The 19940-nt window shown below is 43.9% G+C and overlaps 1 protein-coding gene across 1 annotated transcript in view; it reads right to left on the bottom strand.

Moving 5' to 3' along the window:
- Window positions 1-10944, bottom strand: part of lrp1bb (low density lipoprotein receptor-related protein 1Bb) — a 491998-nt gene extending 481054 nt beyond the window's left edge. The window contains exon 1 of the mRNA XM_052142560.1: window positions 10851-10944. Within this exon, the coding sequence (XP_051998520.1) occupies window positions 10851-10944 (94 nt within the window). The remainder of the gene's footprint in view (window positions 1-10850) is intronic.
- Window positions 10945-19940: the final 8996 nt, after the last annotated feature.

The following is a 19940-nucleotide window of genomic DNA, read 5'->3' as shown; positions in this document are numbered from 1 at the left end:
AAAAGAGCCAGAAACAGTAAGAAGTCATCTGTGACAGACCAGAGCTGGTGGTGAACCAAAACAAACAGATAGGAGATGTGCAGTGCAATATAGTTGTTGATAAGACTTCAAAACAAAGTGAGACAAGAAGTTAACCACATGCGTTATATTGCATAAGGCTGGGAGATGTGATGTAAGAAATGTGTTGCTATGTATGAAATGTGTCAACTGGTAGAGATTTGCTGTATAATGTGGTAGATTTGATAACAGTGGGCATGAAAAACATGGAGAAATGTGAAAACACAGAGTAGGACTTGTATCATTCATTTGTTATAGTCCATCAAGTTCCAAACAGAAAGAAAAAATGGATTACCATATGGTGAGATAATACTGTATATTAATCTTTTTTTCATTGTGATACAGTATATATTATTACTGTGGTATAAATAAAAATACTTATCAATTACTGTGATTTAAAATTTTGGTTATACCGCTCATCCTCATATCTATACATTGAATAAACAAATTATGTATACAAATTCTAGTAAATATGGCTTAAATTTGCCATTAAAATGACTGTTGTGACATAAACCTGCGTTTAGGGGAATATACAGTAACTAGAAACACAGCATCCATCTCTTACACAACTAATTGCTTGTTTTTGCTGCCAGTAGCAAAGTGATCATGGAGATTCTACAGTAAATAATCACAACACGCTTTGGGCAGCAAATGTCTATATTAGCATCCATACTAGGATATGTTATTTGTTCTTGTGCCTGAGATGCAAACAGTTTCAAAGTCAAAGTGGCTACATACAAGTATAGAGCTGAAATCATTCTTAAAGATAGGCTCCTCAAATAAATCAATAGCAAAATACACTCCATTTCAATTTTCATCAATTACTCAATCTATTCATCATAAACACAAAATGAAGAAAACATGGATGAGGGTTCCCTGCAATAAATGTCAACAATTGTGGGTCATTGACAAATGTATGGGTAGACATACAGTAATGCTCTACCTTAACACTGGTTAAAAATGGTCTACTGTAGCTGATCTTCCAGGCTGGACAAGCAGTAATTGCAATAGATATATTTTTTATGTTTGAAAGTATCTCGTAGCCTGCTGAAGCTAGCTGAAGGTCTCGTACCCTGACTATCTGAAAAGTGCCTAAGTGTCTAAAACCTGCAAACAAGACGAGACTGATCAATCTGATAGACTAGCCAAGACCAGAAAATCATCTTGGGCTGGTTTAAGATTGTGATTTTAAGATTAACATTAACATACTCAATTTACACAATAATTGTTATTTGAAACCCTGTCTTTTAGCATGTCCAAATAATCAAAAACAGAAGTTTTGTTGCACGTACTCCAATGGGTCCCCAGCTCAAATTCTCATATGGCTGTGAACACGACCGTAGCTAATGGAGTTAAAGATGGTAAAGATTCTAGGGGCCCACAGGACCAGGAAGACTATATATAAATCACACAAACGCTGCTACTCTAATAAATGAGTGCTTTCTCATCCCTTGAAGCATGACAGAGTGGCCTTTGGAGGGTGAGTTGTTGGCAATTCTAATCATTCACAAATTGAAACTATCAGACATGATGTAATTCACATGAATATGCCATTTTGTTTTAAATAATGTATAAGAATTACACATGAATGAATATTACATTTTCTAGAGTCATTATGGTAGTAATTCTAACTCGTAGCACAGTGAGCAGGAAGAGGATATAGAGGCTGCTAACAGGTATAAAATGAATTAAACAACAAATAAACATGCAGATACAAATCTGAGTACATATGATGTAACACGATTCCTGACAATCAGACATTGTGTGAAGCCATAGAGAGCTGTTGGAGCCTTCGTCAGTGCTTTTAGCTTTACTGTCTTTAACATGAGCACTCTTGGTGTCAAAGATGTGCACTCTCCAGGTGCTCTCAATATCTCATCAGTCACTCATCTCAGCTATTCTGTGAGGATCCCGAATTAAATCAGATTAATGTTGGTCACAATACCACTAATAACAGATATTAAAGTTTAACGTTCAGTAAAGGCACAGCATCTTTACGCATTTGATTATTATTTCACAGTTTTGAGTAACAACAACACAACAAAGACAGTAAACAAATCATAGATATTAATGATTTCTCACTGATTTCTCACAGCTTTAGAGTTTGCAATGGATATATGTTTAATGTTTGAAAGTATCTCTTCTGTGTGTGAGGCTCTCATGGTTTTTGGTGTTTTTGCCAGTATGTCACAATAACCTTTTGATATTGGTAACAGTACTATTAATTAACTGTTTTCAATACAAATAAATGTTAGCAATTCATAATTAATGTAATATTAATGTAAGTTTGGTAACATTTAATAAAAAGGTTTCATTTCTTTAACATTAGTTATCATCAACAAACAATGAACAATAATTACAGCATTTATTAATCATAATGTTAGTTAATAAAAAAAATGATTGTTCATTGTTACTTCATGTTAGTTCATAGTGCGTTAATATGCATTAACTAATACAACTTTTGATTTAAATATTGTATTAGTATTGTTGAAACTAATATTAACTTAATTAATTCATGTTAACTAATGTTGTTAAATAATGTTAACAAATGGAACCTCTTTTTAAAGTGTTACCATCATTTTACTGTGTGGGGCATAAATATATAACTTCAGCATATAAATTGCAAAAGTGTGGCAAAGGCACTTAAATAAACAAACGGTATGGGTTTCGGCCAAACTTAATGTTAAATAAATCGGAGATCGTATCGACCTCAAATTTCCTGATTGGTGCACCACTAATATATATACATAATAAATGGGAAAATTCCAAAACAAAAACAAAGGGAATGCAAGCTGCATGAAACTGCATGTAGAGTATCTACACTTCTAAAAAATCTGAATCAAAATGACCAAGATTATAATAATCTTATAAAAAATAATGAAATAAATAATTATATCAAGGAGTAATAAAGTGTAATTGTAAGAGATAAAAGAAAGCCTAAATACAGACTAACCCAAATCCTTTTGAAGGTCCATTTCCAAACTGAGGTTTGGAGGATAAATTTGAATTAGGTACAGTACTGTGCAAAGATTTTAGGCATAAAAATAATGAAATAAATAGTTAGCGTTTTTCACTTAATGTCATACAAAGTCCTATAAACATAAAAAAGCTTCTTCGAGATTTCACCACAGTTCTTCTATCTTTGACGCTGTCTCAATTGCTTCTGTCTCTATATATAATCTCAGACAGACACAATGTTCAGTGGGGGGCTTTGTGGGGGCCATGGCATCTGTTGCAGGGCTCCCTGTTCTTTTATTCGAATCTTTTCTATTGACAAAAGTACTGTTTGGGAGTCTAAGATTTATATTTCCTATTGACACACTAAAGCTGAAAAGATAAATAACCATCTTAAGACAAATGCTTTTGTGAAACATCTTATTTAACATCTTAAAAAGACTTTTGCACAGTACTGTACATGTAAGGGATTTTTAAAACATTTCACCCTCAGCCCTAGCTGCATGCCAGGTGGCAGCTGGGACAGTTCCCCCTTAATCTTTTTTGGCGGTCTTAGATCACTGCCTCAACAGCAGGCATGATGCAGGTGAGTTTGGAAGAGTCATTCTCTCAAAGACTCCTCTGGCCATGGGCTTTATTTTCTCTCCTGAGGTGTGTGGTCTTGTTTGCCTCATGTAAAACAACCATTAATTTCCACAGGGCACCTACAGGTGTCTGCACAAATAAACATCAGCAGAATGACATTGAAAACCACAGCCGACCTTATGGTCTGAATAAATGAGGAAGAGGGACAAGGTCCTTTGGTTGCAGCCTCATGCTTGTGTCATACGAGTATTATGATGATTTATTTTTTTAAGGATTCAACACTGTCTCGATGCAACATGCTAACTATAAGGCTATATATACATCCAGAGGGTGCCCAAACTACTTGTTCAGAGCTCAAGCTGTCAGACTGATAGGCATACTTTAGCTCCAGGATAAAACTGCCTCATAGACTGTGGAATCTCTGCAGCTCTGGTATACTGTCTGAATACATCACACAGAGTCTAATATTAGTTTTAACCCTTCTAAACCCTTGGCATTTCTAAAAGGTGGGTTGAACAGATATATCTATTCTGTTCAAATAGCAAAAGGAAGGTATATATCTCACACGAAACTGACTGCATTGAGCTGAAAACCAACCCATTTTTGTATACATTAAAAGTATGCAAAATAAAGAAGTGTTGAATGTTTATCTGGCCCTCGCGTCCTCCATAAGAAGAAAGCTAGAGACCTGTCACAGTGGTGCCGAAACCTGGGAATTTGGAAGATTCACCATTATGGAGTCCTCGCCCTTCAACGATCTGATCAAGACCCATCAAATGCAACATCAAGCTCTGCTTGAGCTGCGCCAGCAACAGGAGCAGCGATTCCAGGTCATCCTTCAAGCTCAAGCAGAGGACCGGCAGGTGCTACAGAGCTCGATAACCCTGGGGAATTCCACTGGCTTGACCTCGGCCGCCGAGCGCCGACCCCGCCATCACCCAATTCACAATCGCCAAGTTGGGGCCAGAGGATGACCCAGAGGCATTTGAGCGTGCGGCAGAAGCAGCGGAATGGCCAGAGTCCCAGTGGGCATTCCGCCTGCTGCTGCTGTCAGGAGAAGCGCAACTGGCATCCCAACAACTCCCCATCACCAAGCTCCTGGGGTTTAGGGACTTGACACATGCCATCTTGAAACAGGTCAGCTCGCTGACACTTGGCAAGATCGGCCGCTAATTTGCCTTTGCCCAACAGCTCCGTGACAGTATTTGACCTGGTGGTACTGGAGCATCTGATCAACAGACTACCGAAAGGAATGGCCGAATGTGTCCAGTGTCACTGCCCGGCATCGCTGCATGAGGCGATCCAGCTGTCTGAGGATCATATGGCCATCGAGCCCTCTACTTCTCTCTCTCTCTCTCTCTCCCTCCCTCTCTCTCTCCTCCCTCCCCCTCTCCTTCAACTCATCCTGTTCTTATTCCTCAGAAATGGGGAATTCCTACCCCAAAACCAGTTCCCCAGTCCCGTGGGCCGTTCAACCCACTGGTTTTCCCTAACCCTCTCTGCTCTCCCCCACGGGCTGGCATATCCACTGCCGCGGGTGTGGACTTGAAATCTGGGCTGGTCTGCTGGAGCTGTGGGGAACTTGGACATTTCCAGGACCGTTGCCCCATGATGGAGGTGGACACTGGGATCCAGAAGCGCCACAGGCCTCCACTGATCGAGCAGGAGCTTACCAGTTACTTGTGAGTAATAAGGGGTACATACCAAGCCTTGGTGGATTCAGGTTGTAATCAAACCTTCATTCACTAAAGCTTGGTTCAGTCTGAGGCTTTGGATACAATCCAGCGGGTGAAGGTAATATGTGTGTGCTTGGGATATTTAAAATTACCCTGTAGTGATGGTCATTATATAATTCCGGGGACAAAAGCATAGTGTTGAGGCTGTGGTTAGTCTCCGCATCTCCCATCCACTAATCTTGGGTATGCATTGGCCAGCATTTAATACTTCATTAAGGGGAATGTGTGTGTTTCCAGTGGTGCTCTATTCATATCACAAAACCCTCACCTTTTTGCACTCGTTACAGAACCCCAATCAATATCTTAAGAGCTGGGCTTTATTTTTGCAGCCGTACAACTTACAGCTTCACCACATTCGGGGTGTGGATAATGTGTTTGTGAACACTTTGTCGCGCTCTCCTGTTGAGTTGGAGAAATATGTCTATGCTTGATCTCCTCTTCTCCATGTCCCTATTTTCCTTAAATGTTGCTTTTCCAGGTGCCGGGAATTGCTGGAACTTAGGATGTGGAGCTGGATGGATGAAACAGTGCTGGATACAATAACTTAGACAGATTTATTTTGGGGGATTTAATTTGGGGAATGACTGTTTGAATGGCCTTGGGGGAATGTCCAAAAAAGAATTTGTCTTTTTTTGCATTTATTTTTTTATTTTCTTGATTTGGAAAAGTGTTTGCAGAGTCCTTTTAAAACAGGCCTCCGTCTTCAGGGAGGGTATGTGACGGTTCTGTATGGTGTTTCCTCTGTGTTCCATTTCACCTTCGCAGAGTGGCAGCAGATGTGGGTGCTTTTCTGATTGCTCTGCTGATGGGCACAAGGATAAAAGATCAGTTCCAGTGCTAGTTCTCTCACCTTCCTTCCAGTACTTTTTGGGGGCTTGTTTGACTATTATTTGGATGCCTTGGAAAAAAGAAAAAAAAAATCTTTTAAATAAACGTATTTCTTTATACTAATTTGAGTATTGCCTCTCCTTCATGTTGCCCAAAAAGAGCAGGATGCAACATAGAATATTTAAATAAATGTATTTGAATGATTGAATATATTTTTTAATTTTAAACTAAAATAACTATATTGATATTAATTCATTTAGAGTGATATAAAATTACTCAATAATAATAATAATAACAACCGTAATAAAATTACAGTTTTTCATTGAAGGCATTTGCCTATGTACAGTATTTGGTTTAATTAACATTCTTAATTTTAAATTCCCTCTGCCTTCAACAAAGCACATTATTTTGTTCATTAAGAATACTTTCTAATCTTTCAAAATTAAGTTTTAATTTTCAGTATAAAACACTAATAATATATTTCATAACCATGATTAATTTATTCTTATTTTCCATATTCAGATTGACATTTTTTGCATGTATTTTAGTTATGCTTTACAATGACTGCTGCTCCTCTGCCGAGGACAAGAAAAAGATCCAGTGATTCATTAATCACATTACTTATGCTGCAAATTTCAGAAAAGATTAATCTTAAATCTCTGAATAATTGATCCAACAGTGAGCAAGCACAAACATGGGTCTCCTCCACCAGCCCAAAAGTAATTAGCCAAGCACTCTTCTATGATACTATGCCACCATTTGTTCTACAGGATGCAACAACTGATAGAAACACAATTTTCTGAAAACGGTGCAAACTCCGTTTGCACACAATTTTCTGAAAACGGTGCAAACTCATCCAGATCCAATTAAAAAGGGTGCATAAATCCACAAAACTAAAAACATATGCACACTCCAAGTTTCACTATTGGGAATAGTTCACCCAAAAATTAAAATTCTGTCATAATTTACTCATTCTGAGATGTAGGAGATTTTAGGCTTACTGACAGCCTCAGTCAACATTAATTTCCATTATATGGAAAATTATACAATGAAAGTGAATGAGTGAGGCTGTCAGTTCCTAACACTCTGCCCTAATGTCTCCTTTTGTGTTCCACAGAACAAAGAAAGTAATATGGGTTTCGAACAACATGAACGTGAGTACATGGTAAAAGAAATGTCCTTATTGGATGAACTATACCTTAAAATACATCCAGAGTTCTTTGCTCAAGCATTAACTGCATGTGAAAGCATGTTAGGCACTCATTGATTTCTTCACCAGTTTTTTTTTTCTTTTTTTTTCCTAAGATTTGATTGAAAACCCTTTGGTGCAATAAAGCACCAAGACCTTCTCCATTAGGTCACACAGAAGATAGTCTCAGCATGTCAACACAGAATACAGATGCACATGATGTCATAGGCCAGCAGATTACCTGTTAAATGCAGGATTGGAACCAACTGCAAAGCACAGCCACATCCACTCAATTCGACAAAGGTCGAAGAGCCTTACTGACTAAGGTGAATCTGTGGCCAACTACAACAAAGCTTCAATTGGACCAAATGGCCTATGCATTGGAACACCAACCAAAAAAATGAAGACTGCCACAAACGTGCTAAATGAATCCACTTTCAGAGAAAATAGTGCTGCTCTTAGCAAGATCTAAGTGCTTGTCTTTATCATCTTAATCATTCTAAACCATTTTTGTTAATGTTCTCTGGCTCTGGGTTAGCATGCCTTATTACATCCTGTTTTAAAACGTGTCACATGAATATGTATTGTCAGGTCATCCAACAAGTTGTGGCACTTATAATCACCTTGGGACACTGAGACCATTGGACCACTAACCAGTTTGGCAGGGTAGAAACACCTGAAGTTCAGGCATGGATGTTTTAATGACTACTCAGAAAGAAACCCTTGAATGAGCTCCATATGGCAGATATAAAAAGCAAGCACTTTTTGAAGTAAGACTTTCCAGGCAAACCAGCTATGAAAATGAATATGGACCAACCTGAGAAGGTCAGCTGTTTTTCAGCTTCGGTGAGGTAGAAGTCCAACGCAACCACAGTATCTGCCCTTCCCTTGGGCTTCACGAAAGTGTTTCCCATATGTAGTGTGAAGCAGATCAGCATTGCCATTGCATGACTAAGGTCATTTAAACAATCACTCTTTGTGCCTTTATTGACTTTCTTCCAATAACAGGTAAAAATCACAGTTGGACAATAAGGCCAGCACAGCATGCCTAGATAAAATCTCACGTAATTAGACTCTGGGGGCCATCCTTCGGATTTCATTACGAAAGGATGGTGCTTATCCTGCTTTTTTTGGGCACGCCACGCTCTCTTAAAGGAGGAAACATTTCCAGCAACCTTGAACTGTTTGTAATAGCTGATAAATATCTCGAGTGAGAGTCATCGGTCAGATAAAAGAGGTTTTGATATAATGAAGTGTGGTTTGAGTAAACTCAGTTATTTTGCCCGCACCAGTGCTATAAACTCCTGACTGTGATACACAAGATCAGATGGTAAACAATGATTAAGGATTCACTGAACAGACTGTAGAGAGACAGAGATAGAGAGAGAGAGAGAGAGAGAGAGAGAGAGAGAGAGAGAGAGAGAGCAGTTTTATCAAACATCCCAAGAGACCCAAAGTTACAACCACACCAATGACTATGCAGCGACTGTTGTTATTTTTATAATAAGTAATAAGTGAATGGGTGTTATGAGAATTAGCATTTACTAGAGGCATCACAATGCTGTAGCTATAAATGCATGCATTTAGCAGGAGAACAGAAGCTTAGGAGTACAACCATTCAGATAACCCTCTTTGCAGGGCACTGTGACATTTACATTGATCTGATATGATGAACATGCGGCATTTGAAAATGGCACATTCTTTCTGCAAGTACACCTGGATGAAGACACAAAAAGATGCAGGGTACGTGTGCGGGGAACCACCTTCAAGTTTACCCTTTGATGCATGGGTTGTTAAATCACAACTGAAAAAGTCTTAAAGGGATAGTTCAACCAAAAATAAAAATTCAGTTTTCATTTACTCACCCACGTGTTGACCCAAGACTTTCTCTCTTCCATTAAACACAAAAGGGGAAAGTTAGGGACTGACAGCCACAGTCACCATTCACTTTAATTGCATAGTTTTTCCATACAACATGAGGGTGAATAAATTATAAAATAATTTTCAGTTTGGGGTGAACTATCCCATTAATGCTGCTTTTTACTTGAAAGCAAGAATATGAATCCCAATGTGTTTCATTCAAATGTACAGTATGTATTTTGAGATGCAGTGAAAGACATTAGGTATTCCAGAGGCATATGAACAAGTCAATCATATTAAATGTATGATGTCACACATATAAAACACAATGGCATATAAAGAGGGCAGTCTTATTTTTTAGTGAGGGTTAGATGGTAATCACTCATGCTGGTAACAACATTACTCTGAATTACTTTTAAAGATGTGTCCACTTTAGTTAAGTTACCAATTAAACGTTGATTTTAAAATATATTATAAGTGCTACTGACAAATCACATTTTAAATTACAATACATTTTTATCACCTTTCACAACACTACATTGTCTGGCAAGAAATGAATAGCAAAAGATACAGAGCAACAAAACGTGCAGTCAATCACTGCAGAGACATTGTTTACCAATGTTGTTTTTGGTTATAAATGATAAGCTTGCCATAACTGCCTGGTTCTACTTGCTATTGTGTATGCCTTGATGTGTGGTAGCCTACTTGAGACTTGAATCATCTGCAGATCTGCTAGTCTACTGCTCAGAGCACAAGACGGAAACAATCCTGACAGATCGTACCGTGCTACTCACTGACAATCTTTGGTCTGTCTATCTCAATCCGACGGCGAACATGGATTTGCAAAATAATATGCAGCAAGTGAACAAAAGACTCGTTGCAACCAAAATTAATTAAATCTACCTGCCCTTAAAATAAACAGAAATTATGTATTGATTTAGATTATTTTGACAGTGTATCTCACAATTGTTACACATTATCCAAAACCTTATGCTCTTTAGTCCGAACAATTAATTTCATGAGACAACTTTGTAGAATTAGATAAAGTTGCAACATGTGTAACATATTATCAGGAAACCACATCCTAGGACATACACAGAAAACAAAAATGTTTCATGTGATAACATCTAACATCACCGAATCTAGCTACCTGAACACATTAATGTAAATCAACCATTTCTAAGGGTTAGAAAAGAAGAAATGGCTCCTTTAGGTAACAATCGCAAGTTACCACTTTTTACAGTGTAGCCTACGTAGTATCTGTCCACCTTAAAATCACACCATACAAGGAATATACGGGCTTGAGCTTTTTCACCATTAGTATGTCACCGATGTAGGCTCCTCTAGTTTGAAGTCCTATCTAAGCGCCCCACTAGTAGACTACACTAGTCATTAATAGCCTAGCTACTGTGTAAGGATTTGAATTACACCATCGACTACTACAGCACACCAGAGAAAACTCCAGCTCATTTAATCAAATCCAAATAGTCTAAAAATGCTAAGGCAGCACCTAAAACATGAAGCAACATAAAGCGCGTGGTGACATTCGCCGATACATTATACGAAGGACTTCAACTGCATGGTCCATGGGCGCTAGATGCGTTGTAAGTTTCACATTAGGGCAGCTGTATCTTTCTTACCTTGCTCTGAATCAGCGTCGCTCAGTGTCTGAACGTTTGAGAATATATCCCCGAATCCCAGTATGACAAGTAAGATGAGGATATATTCGGGCATCGTTGCTGAGTGAGGGCGAAGGCCACCGCACTTCTTGCACTTAAGTCCGATTCCAGCCCTCCGGTAGAGCGTTGTTATTCAGAAATGAAAAGTGGAATTTGTCTGCAGAGCGCACCGAGCCTCCTTCACTCCACGCATTCAGATGAATTCTAGGCGCGCGCACACATGAGCTCACAGTAGAAAGTGTGAGCGGAGAGAGGGGGAGAGAGACGGAGGGTGTGCGGATGGATGGATGGATGAATGGGGACAATAACGCACTATGAGCTTCTCTTGACTTTTATCGTTTTTCAGCCACCTGACATTGCGTAATGGATCTTAACAGAGGAAATGCGCTAATTAAAACTTCGATAGTCGACATGCATTATCTTGACGTGAAATCGCTAACATAGCTGTAGGCTACTTGCCAATGCTTTAAGCTGATTATTTTTTGTTTTGTTTTTTCAAAATTGCTAAAATCCAACATAGTCACATTACAACTTGTAATAAATCAACAAACATAAATTAATATCGATACAATACATGCATCGCATTTTAGCTAGCCTCCTATTCAAGACGTTATTTTAATAAAGGAAATGACTGTGAACATTATATATATAGATAGATAGATAGATAGATAGATAAATAGATAGATAGATAGATAGATAGATAGATAGATAGATAGATAGATAGATAGATAGATAGATAGATAGATAGATAGATAGATAGATAGATAGATAGATAGATAGATAGATAGATAGATAGATATACACTTTTAACACTACTAATATATTTACATTAACCTTGTATGTCAAACAATAACAGCCCATGCCAGTTTTCATTTAATACAGGATTCCTGCCCTATACAGGCAAGAAAACAGCGGTTTCCAACCTTTAATAGCCATTGAGACCCTTAACCAGGGGCCCAATATAAAAAGAGCTAGATTTTCTCATTAACACTTTAAAATGATTAATAACAAGAGCTATCGATTTAACACGTTAGTTTAGTGTAATTATTAATATTTTTAAAATAACTTCAAGTCCCCAGACCTGTATGTAAATACCGTATTAAAAGTATGTACTGTCCTATCTTTGAGCAATTCAAGCTTGAAGTACATGTAACTTCTTTATTTAAACGGAATTTCGTGATGCGATACTACTTTAAACTTGACACAGCGGCCAAAAAAAATTGATGTTATTTATGCAGAAACCAGTGTGATGCTCCAAAACCATCCATTCAACACATATGTAGGCCTACTGTACCTAGACCAACAATTAAAATAGCGCAGATGGAACATAAGAACGTGACAACAGGAGAGATTTTTTTTTACTCTCTAAAATTATAATTTTTTTTCTCCTCAAGAGGCAACACATGACAAAAACATTTATTTATTTATTTATTTTTTACTAGCTAAAAAAATTGCATGTTGTACCAACCTCGGCCACCAGGTGCCACTATCAATAAGCATGAAATCGTCTAGGTTACATATGAGACATTGTGTCAGAGAAGCGACACTAGGGGTCTCTCTTGAGCGCCGATATATACCTCTGTTCTATGAAAAAAGGCCAATGAGAAGTTGACAGATGGTATTTGCATATCCCGCCCCCGGACATACGGTTATTTAAGCGGGGCAAATACGGGAGTTCATTCAGGATTTTTCTGAGGAGCCGGAAATGGTCTGGCCACAACAGTGGCTCGGCTCAGCGACGTGGCGGGGAAGACACAACGTCTCGTTCCCTCCATCGGGGAATGGAGGTTACATACGTAACCTAGACGTTCCCCTTCTGCCGCTCTCTCCACGTTGTGTCAGGGAAGCGACACTAGGGGTCCAATTTTAAACGTGCCATGCGCTGAGCTGTGTACGTGAACTGCTGATACAGGATCGGGCAGGTATTCTTACGTGCAAAGGCGACCAGCTGTATCAGGCTGCACGTACAATTCCCCAATGCCCCATTAAAGCCATCAGAATACTTCTGGTTACCCTGGAAAGGGGATCAAGGTGATGCTTGCCAATCTGGGAACGGGCCAAGCCTGGCTGGGCCTCTTTTCTCTCTATGTTTCTCGCATAGAGCAACTACGGCCGGCGCCCTTACATGCATTAAGGGAAGGGGGTCTTACCCCATTTCCTATTCTTTCAGGGGGAGAAGACCCTGCGGAGACCACACCTACCCTGCAGGGGAGGCAAAGAGTGGCGAATACATCACATTAGGACCTATGTGGGAAAGTTGGCGTGGTGGTAGATCCAGCCTTGTAGAGGAGGGAAGCTGACAGCATGGCGACCAAAGCAGCTGGAACTGCCTAAGGGAGACACAGGAGTCCGCTCGTGAGGGGACAGTACCGTGGAATTACACACAGGGGGAGTCCGAACAGGAGGCCTTAACCTGTAGAGCACCTATTCCTGTACAGGGTAGATTGAGTACCCATAGTGGCTTGAGTCGGCGAGTTCCTCCGCTGAACTGCAAACCCAAAAGGGCTAGGGAGGAATCAACCAGGGATCCAAAGATGGGGTCTCCTGGGAACAAAGGCGCACTATTTTACCTTGGCTGAGGGAAAGGGCGCTAGGCGCAAGCTATTCACCTGGCCAGATCGTCAGTGTGTTAGCGAGTTCTACGATCAGCAGGGCCGTTTTGAGAGAAAGGGCCCTGAGTCCAGCTGAATCTAGCGGCTCGAAGGGGGGTCTCTGGAGGCCCATGAGGAGAGATCCCAGGAGGGAAACAGGCTTGGCCAGGAGGGAGTTAGCCTCCGGGCGCCTTTTAGGAACCTGATAATTAAGAGACTTGCCGTCTATCGTGTCATGGTGAGCCACAATGGCGGCAACATACACCTTGAGGGTGGACCAAGTCCGGGTGGGCCAATAGGGGGCCACCAAAATGACTTAATCCTCGTCCTCCCTGAACTTGCACAGCACCTGTGCAAGAAGGCTCACTGGGGGAAATGCGTACTTGCGCAGCCCCGCGGGCCAGCTGTGTTCCAAAGTGTTTGCCCCAAGGGGAGCCTCTGTCCGAACATACCAGAGCGGGCAGTGGGAGGTTTCTTTGGAGGCAAACAGGTCTACCTGGGCCTTGCCAAACCGGTCCCAGATCAGCTGGACCGACTGGGGGTGGAGCCTCCACTCTCCGCTGGGCAAGCGTTGTCGTGACAGCACGTCCGCTATCACATTGAGGTTGCCGGGGATGTGAGTGGCGCGCAGTGGCTTGAGTCGCTGCTGGCTCCAAAGGAGGAGACGATGGGCGAGCTGTGACATGTGGAGGGAGCGTACGCCGCCTTGGCGATTTATGTAGGCTACCACTGTGGTGCTGGCGGCAGGTGGTGGTGACATTCACACTGTGCGTGCCATGGCGCCATGCTCGTCTCGGGACTCGAGTCTGGAGTCAGTGCTGAAGTGGTCTCATATGCATCAACCCTAGCGGCTGGGTCACCGCGGTGGATGCCATATGCCCCAGGAGCTTTTGGAAATGTTTTAAAGGGACCACGGTGCCTGGCTTGAAGGAAGCGAGGCATTCCAGCACCGACTGTGCATGCTCGTAGGAGAGACGTGCTGACATTGAGTCCAACTCCATGCCTAGAAAAGAGATGCTCTGAACCGGGGTGAGCTTGCTCTTTTCCCAGTTGACCTGAAGCCCCAAACGGCTATGGTGCCTGAGCACCTGGTCTCTGTGCATGCATAGTAACTCTCGCGAGGGGGCCAGGATGAGCCAATCATCGAGGTAATTGAGTATGCGTATGCCGGCTTCTCGGAGCAGGGCAATAGCTGCCTCTGTGACTTTCATGAAGACGCAAGGGGACAGAGACAGGCCGAAGGGGAGGACTTTGTACTGATACGCCTGACCGTCGAACGCGAACCGTAGAAAGGGTCAGTGTCGTGGCCGTCTCTGACGTGAGACGTGAAAGTACGCGTCCTTCAGGTCTACCGCAGCGAACCAATCTAGATGCCGGACGCCAGATTGCATTTGTTTCTGGGTGAGCATTTTGAACGGGAGTTTGGACAGAGCATGGTTGAAAACTCGCAGGTCCAATATCGGTTGTAAGCCGCCGCCATTCTTGGGTACAATGAAGTAAGGGCTGTAGAAAACTTTCTTCGCACAGTGACTTGCCATGTTCGCCATATACTGCGGAAAAATGGACGCCCCCCGAAGGGGGGTGGGGGCCTGGCAAACTGAATTGCATAACCGAGTTGAATGGTCCAGTGCAGCCAGCGTGACGGGTTGGGCAGTGAGAGTTACGCCTCTAAACTCTGTGCTAGGGGCACCAAGAGGACGAGTATTTTGGACGTACCGGCGGGGCTTCGCAGCGGGGCGGAACAGGTAATACGCCGTCTGGAGGCAGTGAAGCGTCCCGAGGCTCTGGTGCTGAGAATAGACTCGAAGCACACCTTGCTCCGCGCACCCGGCAGGGGGCGAGTTCGTGACTGAGGAGGAGGTCTGGTGTTGGCGTCCTCTGGACTCATCTGAACCGGCCGGCCGGGGAACAGTCGTGGGGCTGAGGGCGGGGGTACTGCATTCAGGAAGCCGGGACTGTTGAGATCTGGAAGCAAAGTGCAGTGAGAACGGCATTTGCGGGCCAGATGACCCAGAGACAAAGGAAATAGCTCTTTTATTGAGAATTTGGGTACCGCAGCCCTTGTTAGGGGGTGCGGCAAATGAAAAAACACAAGATTCTCCTCCCAACCCTCCACCGGGGGACGGAGCGGTCTTACCACCTCCGGAGCTAACATCTTGGACTCAGGGTGAGCTGTCTCAGGAGCACCTGGGAGCCTTCCGGGTCCTCGAGGGGGTCCGTGAGACAGGGGGCGTGCGCTTCCCACGGGTTGCTCGACGCTGGGGCTGAGAGCTGGGCCCGGGTTGAGGCGGAGCAGAAGGTTTCCTAGCCGCAAGGGGGTGCCCTCAGTAAGCATGAAAGGTTTGTTGTGGGGCATGATGTGTGAGATGGCCTCCGTCTGTTTCTTCACCGTGGAGAACTGCTGTGCGAAGTCCTCTACGGTGTCGCCTAAGAGGCCAAACTGGGAGACAGGGGCGTTGAGGAAGCAAGTCTTGAGGCTGTGACCTTCGTCGCTCTCAGGGCGAGGTCGGTTGCTGAGCGCAGTTCCTGTAGTGTCGGGATCAGGGCCACCCCGTGCATGTTTCTGAGTGCCTTGGCTTGGTGGACCTGCAGGAGAGCCATGGCATGCAGGGCGGAAGCACCGCGTCCAGCGGCGCTGTAGGGCTTCGCGGTCAGCAAGGATGTTGCTCTACAGGGCCAGGAGGGGAGTACAGGGCGGCCCCGCCAGGTGGTAGGGTTTCCGGGGCATAAGTGAAGCGCAACTGCCCTATCCACCTGGGGAATCGCCGTGTATCCGTGGCGCGTTCCGCCGGCGAGGGCGGATGAGAAGGTGGCGGTGTGACGAGTGGAGAGGGGTGCTCTCTACGAAGACGACAGCTCATCATACACCTCCGGGAAAAACAGGACCGGGGGGGTGAGGCTGTGAGCGGCACCCGGACCCCAAGAACCAGTCGTCCAGCCGTGATGGCTGTGGGGAGGATGGAGGGTTCCAATCCAAGCCCACGCTAGTGGCTGCCCGGGAAAGCATGTCGGTCATCTATGCGTCGGCCTCATCCTGGGCATGCAGGCCCAAAGCGGCAGCCCAGGGGAGTCCTCAGGGTCAGATACCGTGCCCTCCGATGCACCGGCGAGCTCATCCACTTCGGTCTCAAGAGGATAGGCAGACTGGCTGTAAGGCGAGTTGCTGTTGTCTCGAGCATGGACGGGAGTCAACGAGCGTGCCAGGGGGCGGGTGGTCCGAGGGGTCGTACCCGGCGGAGCTGCACACGCTGCCATCCCCAAATCGCCGCCATCGCCAACCGCATCGTCCTCAATCCCATGGGAAGAAGGAGCAACGGGGGGCGGCTGGAGTGACTTGCTTTCGGTTGAAAGCGAGCCATGACCACAACGTTGTCATGGTCATGTTCTCGCAGTAAGAACATGAACCATCCACAAACGCAGCCTCGGTGTGATCGCTACCCAGACACACGAGACAACGCCTGTGGCCGTCTGAAGCGGAGAGCACTCTTCCGCATCCAGGAACAACACAGGGGCGGAAAGGCATCTTTATAAAGACGCGTCATTGAAAGGACATTCAACGCCGCTGTGTTTTGCTCTTTTAGAGGAAATTACTCTTTTAATAAAATCACTCTTTTATGAAAACTCTTTTATCTGCGCTGTCGAAGCGCCCAGGGGCAAGAATGCACAGCCGTGCATGAAGGAGAAAGCCGCTGTTGTGCACCGTAAAGTCCTACAGCATGCAGAGCGTCAGAGAAATAGCAGGAACTTGGTGTGTAACTCGCAGCAACTGCATACACGACCATCGGCTCCGAAGAAATTTTCTGAATGAACTCCCGTATTTGCCCCGCTTAAATACCCGTATGTCCGGGGGCGGGATATGCAAATACCGTCTGCCAACTTCTCATTGGCCTTATTTCATAGAACAGAGGTATATATCGGCACTCAAGAGAGACCCCTAGTGTCGCTTCTCTGACACTTCTCTGGAGAGAGCGACAGAAGGGGAACTTATGTTTACAAGGTGACAGATGACAGCTGTGAGTATTATAGTTGTATAATACTCTATCAAAATGTATTTTGCAAATCTTAATCAATTAAAGAAACATATGTAATGTTTGAGAAATACTACAATATACAGTACCTCAGGTTACATACATTTCATTTGGTATCTGTTGTCAAGTGGGAAACGGGAGTTATTTCTGTTTGTTTAATGACATTCACCACTGGGAATATCGATGCTGCTATTGATATTGTGCTTTTTTAATTTGTTGGCCCATACAGACATGCGCTAGATAGACATCTTTGACCTTTAGATAGACATGTTCTATGGCCCCTTTGACCAAGATATTTGCAGTTCTTCCCACAGTAGACATGCTTGTTCTGGTTTCACGGTAGTGGGAACCACACCGTTGAAATGCGGAGGACGGCAAACAAATTTAATTCTGTAGCCTTTTTCTACTGTTCTTAGGGCCCTCATAGAAACACCTGGCAGTAGTTTCCACGCTGCCATGTTCTCTGAGAGAACATGGCAGCTGCGTCCTGGGCTACGGCTGGAAGCATCGGAACACCCAACATTTCGCTGGAATCCGCTAACTTCCGAAACGCCAGAGGCGGTGTGAATGGAGCGGTTTTGTGAGGTATTGGGAGGGTATAGGTGGATGTTTCACACGAACCATCCCAAGGGGGGGCTACCCCCATGGCTGTGTGCAAGAACATCAGTTCTTTGTCTTCTTAGAGATGACGGTCCAAAGGTCTTGCTTTGGGGGCCGGTCCCCAGTCTCTGCGAGGGGGAACGTGTTTTTCCACACTCTGTTTTTGAGCCTCCCTTCTAGAAGGACCGGGCGGGGCTGGGTGGCTGGCGTTCCCTCCCCCTGAGTGCAGCGAGGGAGGATTTGCCCAAAGGCTTCCTCATGACTTTTCGCCTCCTGGAATCTGGTGATAACCGTGTTCATGGCATCACCAAATAGGCCAGAAGGCGAAACCGGGGCATCGAGGAGGAACATTTTGTCCTTGTCTTTGATGCCCAAAAGGTTTAGCCATAAATGTCTTTCTGTGCTGACTAAAGCAGCCATAGACCGGCCAATGGCACAAGCCGTCTGTTTGCTTGCCCGGAGAGAAAGAGCACAACGAAGCTCAGCGAAAGCCTCTTCGAACAACCGTACTGCCCGCACTCAAGTCCTTCAGCAGGTCAGCCTGGTACGACTGCAACACTGCCGTAGTGTGCAGGGCAGCACCAGCCTGACCTGCTGCCTGATAAGCTTTTCCCACAAGTGTGGAGGTGGTCCTGCATGGCTTTGTGGGGAGAGAGGTTCTTTTTAGCGATGATGCCGGACCCGGCGAGAGATAACCCGCAAGTGTCTCTTCGGCGTCATCAAATATCCCCGTGTCTCAGCACCCACGATAGTCAAGTATATTGACGTCGAGGGCCCGTGAATACGGGAAGTATAAGGTTTCCTCCATGAACGAGAGAGCTCATCATGGAGGTCATTAAAGAAGGGAAGGGACTGCTGAGGCGTCCCCTTTCCCCGGCCACCAGACAGAAATCTGTCCTCTAACTTGGAGCATTTGGGGGTCTCTTGTCTCTTGTCTAATTGAAGCCTGGCAAACGCATTAGTAATCACATCGAGCAATTCCTCCGCTGATTTACTATCATGCCTGGAATGCTCAGAGGTGGGTAAATCAAAGTCTGCAGACTTAAGAGATTCAATGTCCCCCTCATGAACCGAAGAGGCGACAGAGCTCGCTTCAAGATCACGGGAAGGACCAGCTGGGTCTGGGGAGAGAGTGAGCGAAAGTCTCTCGCTCCTCAGCCAGTTCCATACGAGAGCCCCACGAACAAAGTGTGGGCTTGGACTCCCGGAAGTAAGCAAGGAGAGCGCGAAGCATTTCGACCGAGAGCAGATCGCAATGCTTGCACCCGCCCTGCACCAACGCGAGAGCAGCATGCTCTTCCCCACACAAACAAAGCAAAACTGATGCATGTACATCTCAGCCATAGAGCGGATACAAGGGAACCCACATTGTTTGCCTGACTTTCAGTCATTCTTTTCTTTTTCTTTTTTAAGAGAAAAAGAGAAAGGTCTTCTGCGCACTAACAGAGGAAAGAAAATTTCTGACAGGCTTGTGATAGCACACACACACAGAGTGATCTGCTGCAGGTGCATCCAATGATTACACCGGCAGAGGCTATAAATTCCGGTCAATGTTCATTGACGTGTTGCACACATATTCACAGCTGGTCACACCTAAAGTTGTTCCCAAAGCGCTTTCCAGTGCAGCATCAGAAGTGTAGCTTTTTGAAAAGGGAACTTCCTATTTCACCCAATACTCTGCTATCAACATGCTTGGAAAATAAACAATTCCATAGGTTTATTACTTTTCTCTTCACACATATAATAAGTTCATCATATCAATCATTACAAATAACTAACAGAAGCAAAACTAGTATTATTATAGTTTTGAAAACATCACTAGGTTTCTTTTT

Source organism: Xyrauchen texanus, chromosome 14 (genome assembly GCF_025860055.1).
Source record: "Xyrauchen texanus isolate HMW12.3.18 chromosome 14, RBS_HiC_50CHRs, whole genome shotgun sequence".
Lineage (NCBI taxonomy): Eukaryota > Metazoa > Chordata > Actinopteri > Cypriniformes > Catostomidae > Xyrauchen > Xyrauchen texanus.
Note: the sequence above shows the minus strand (reverse complement) of the source record. Positions and strands in the feature narration are given on the sequence as shown.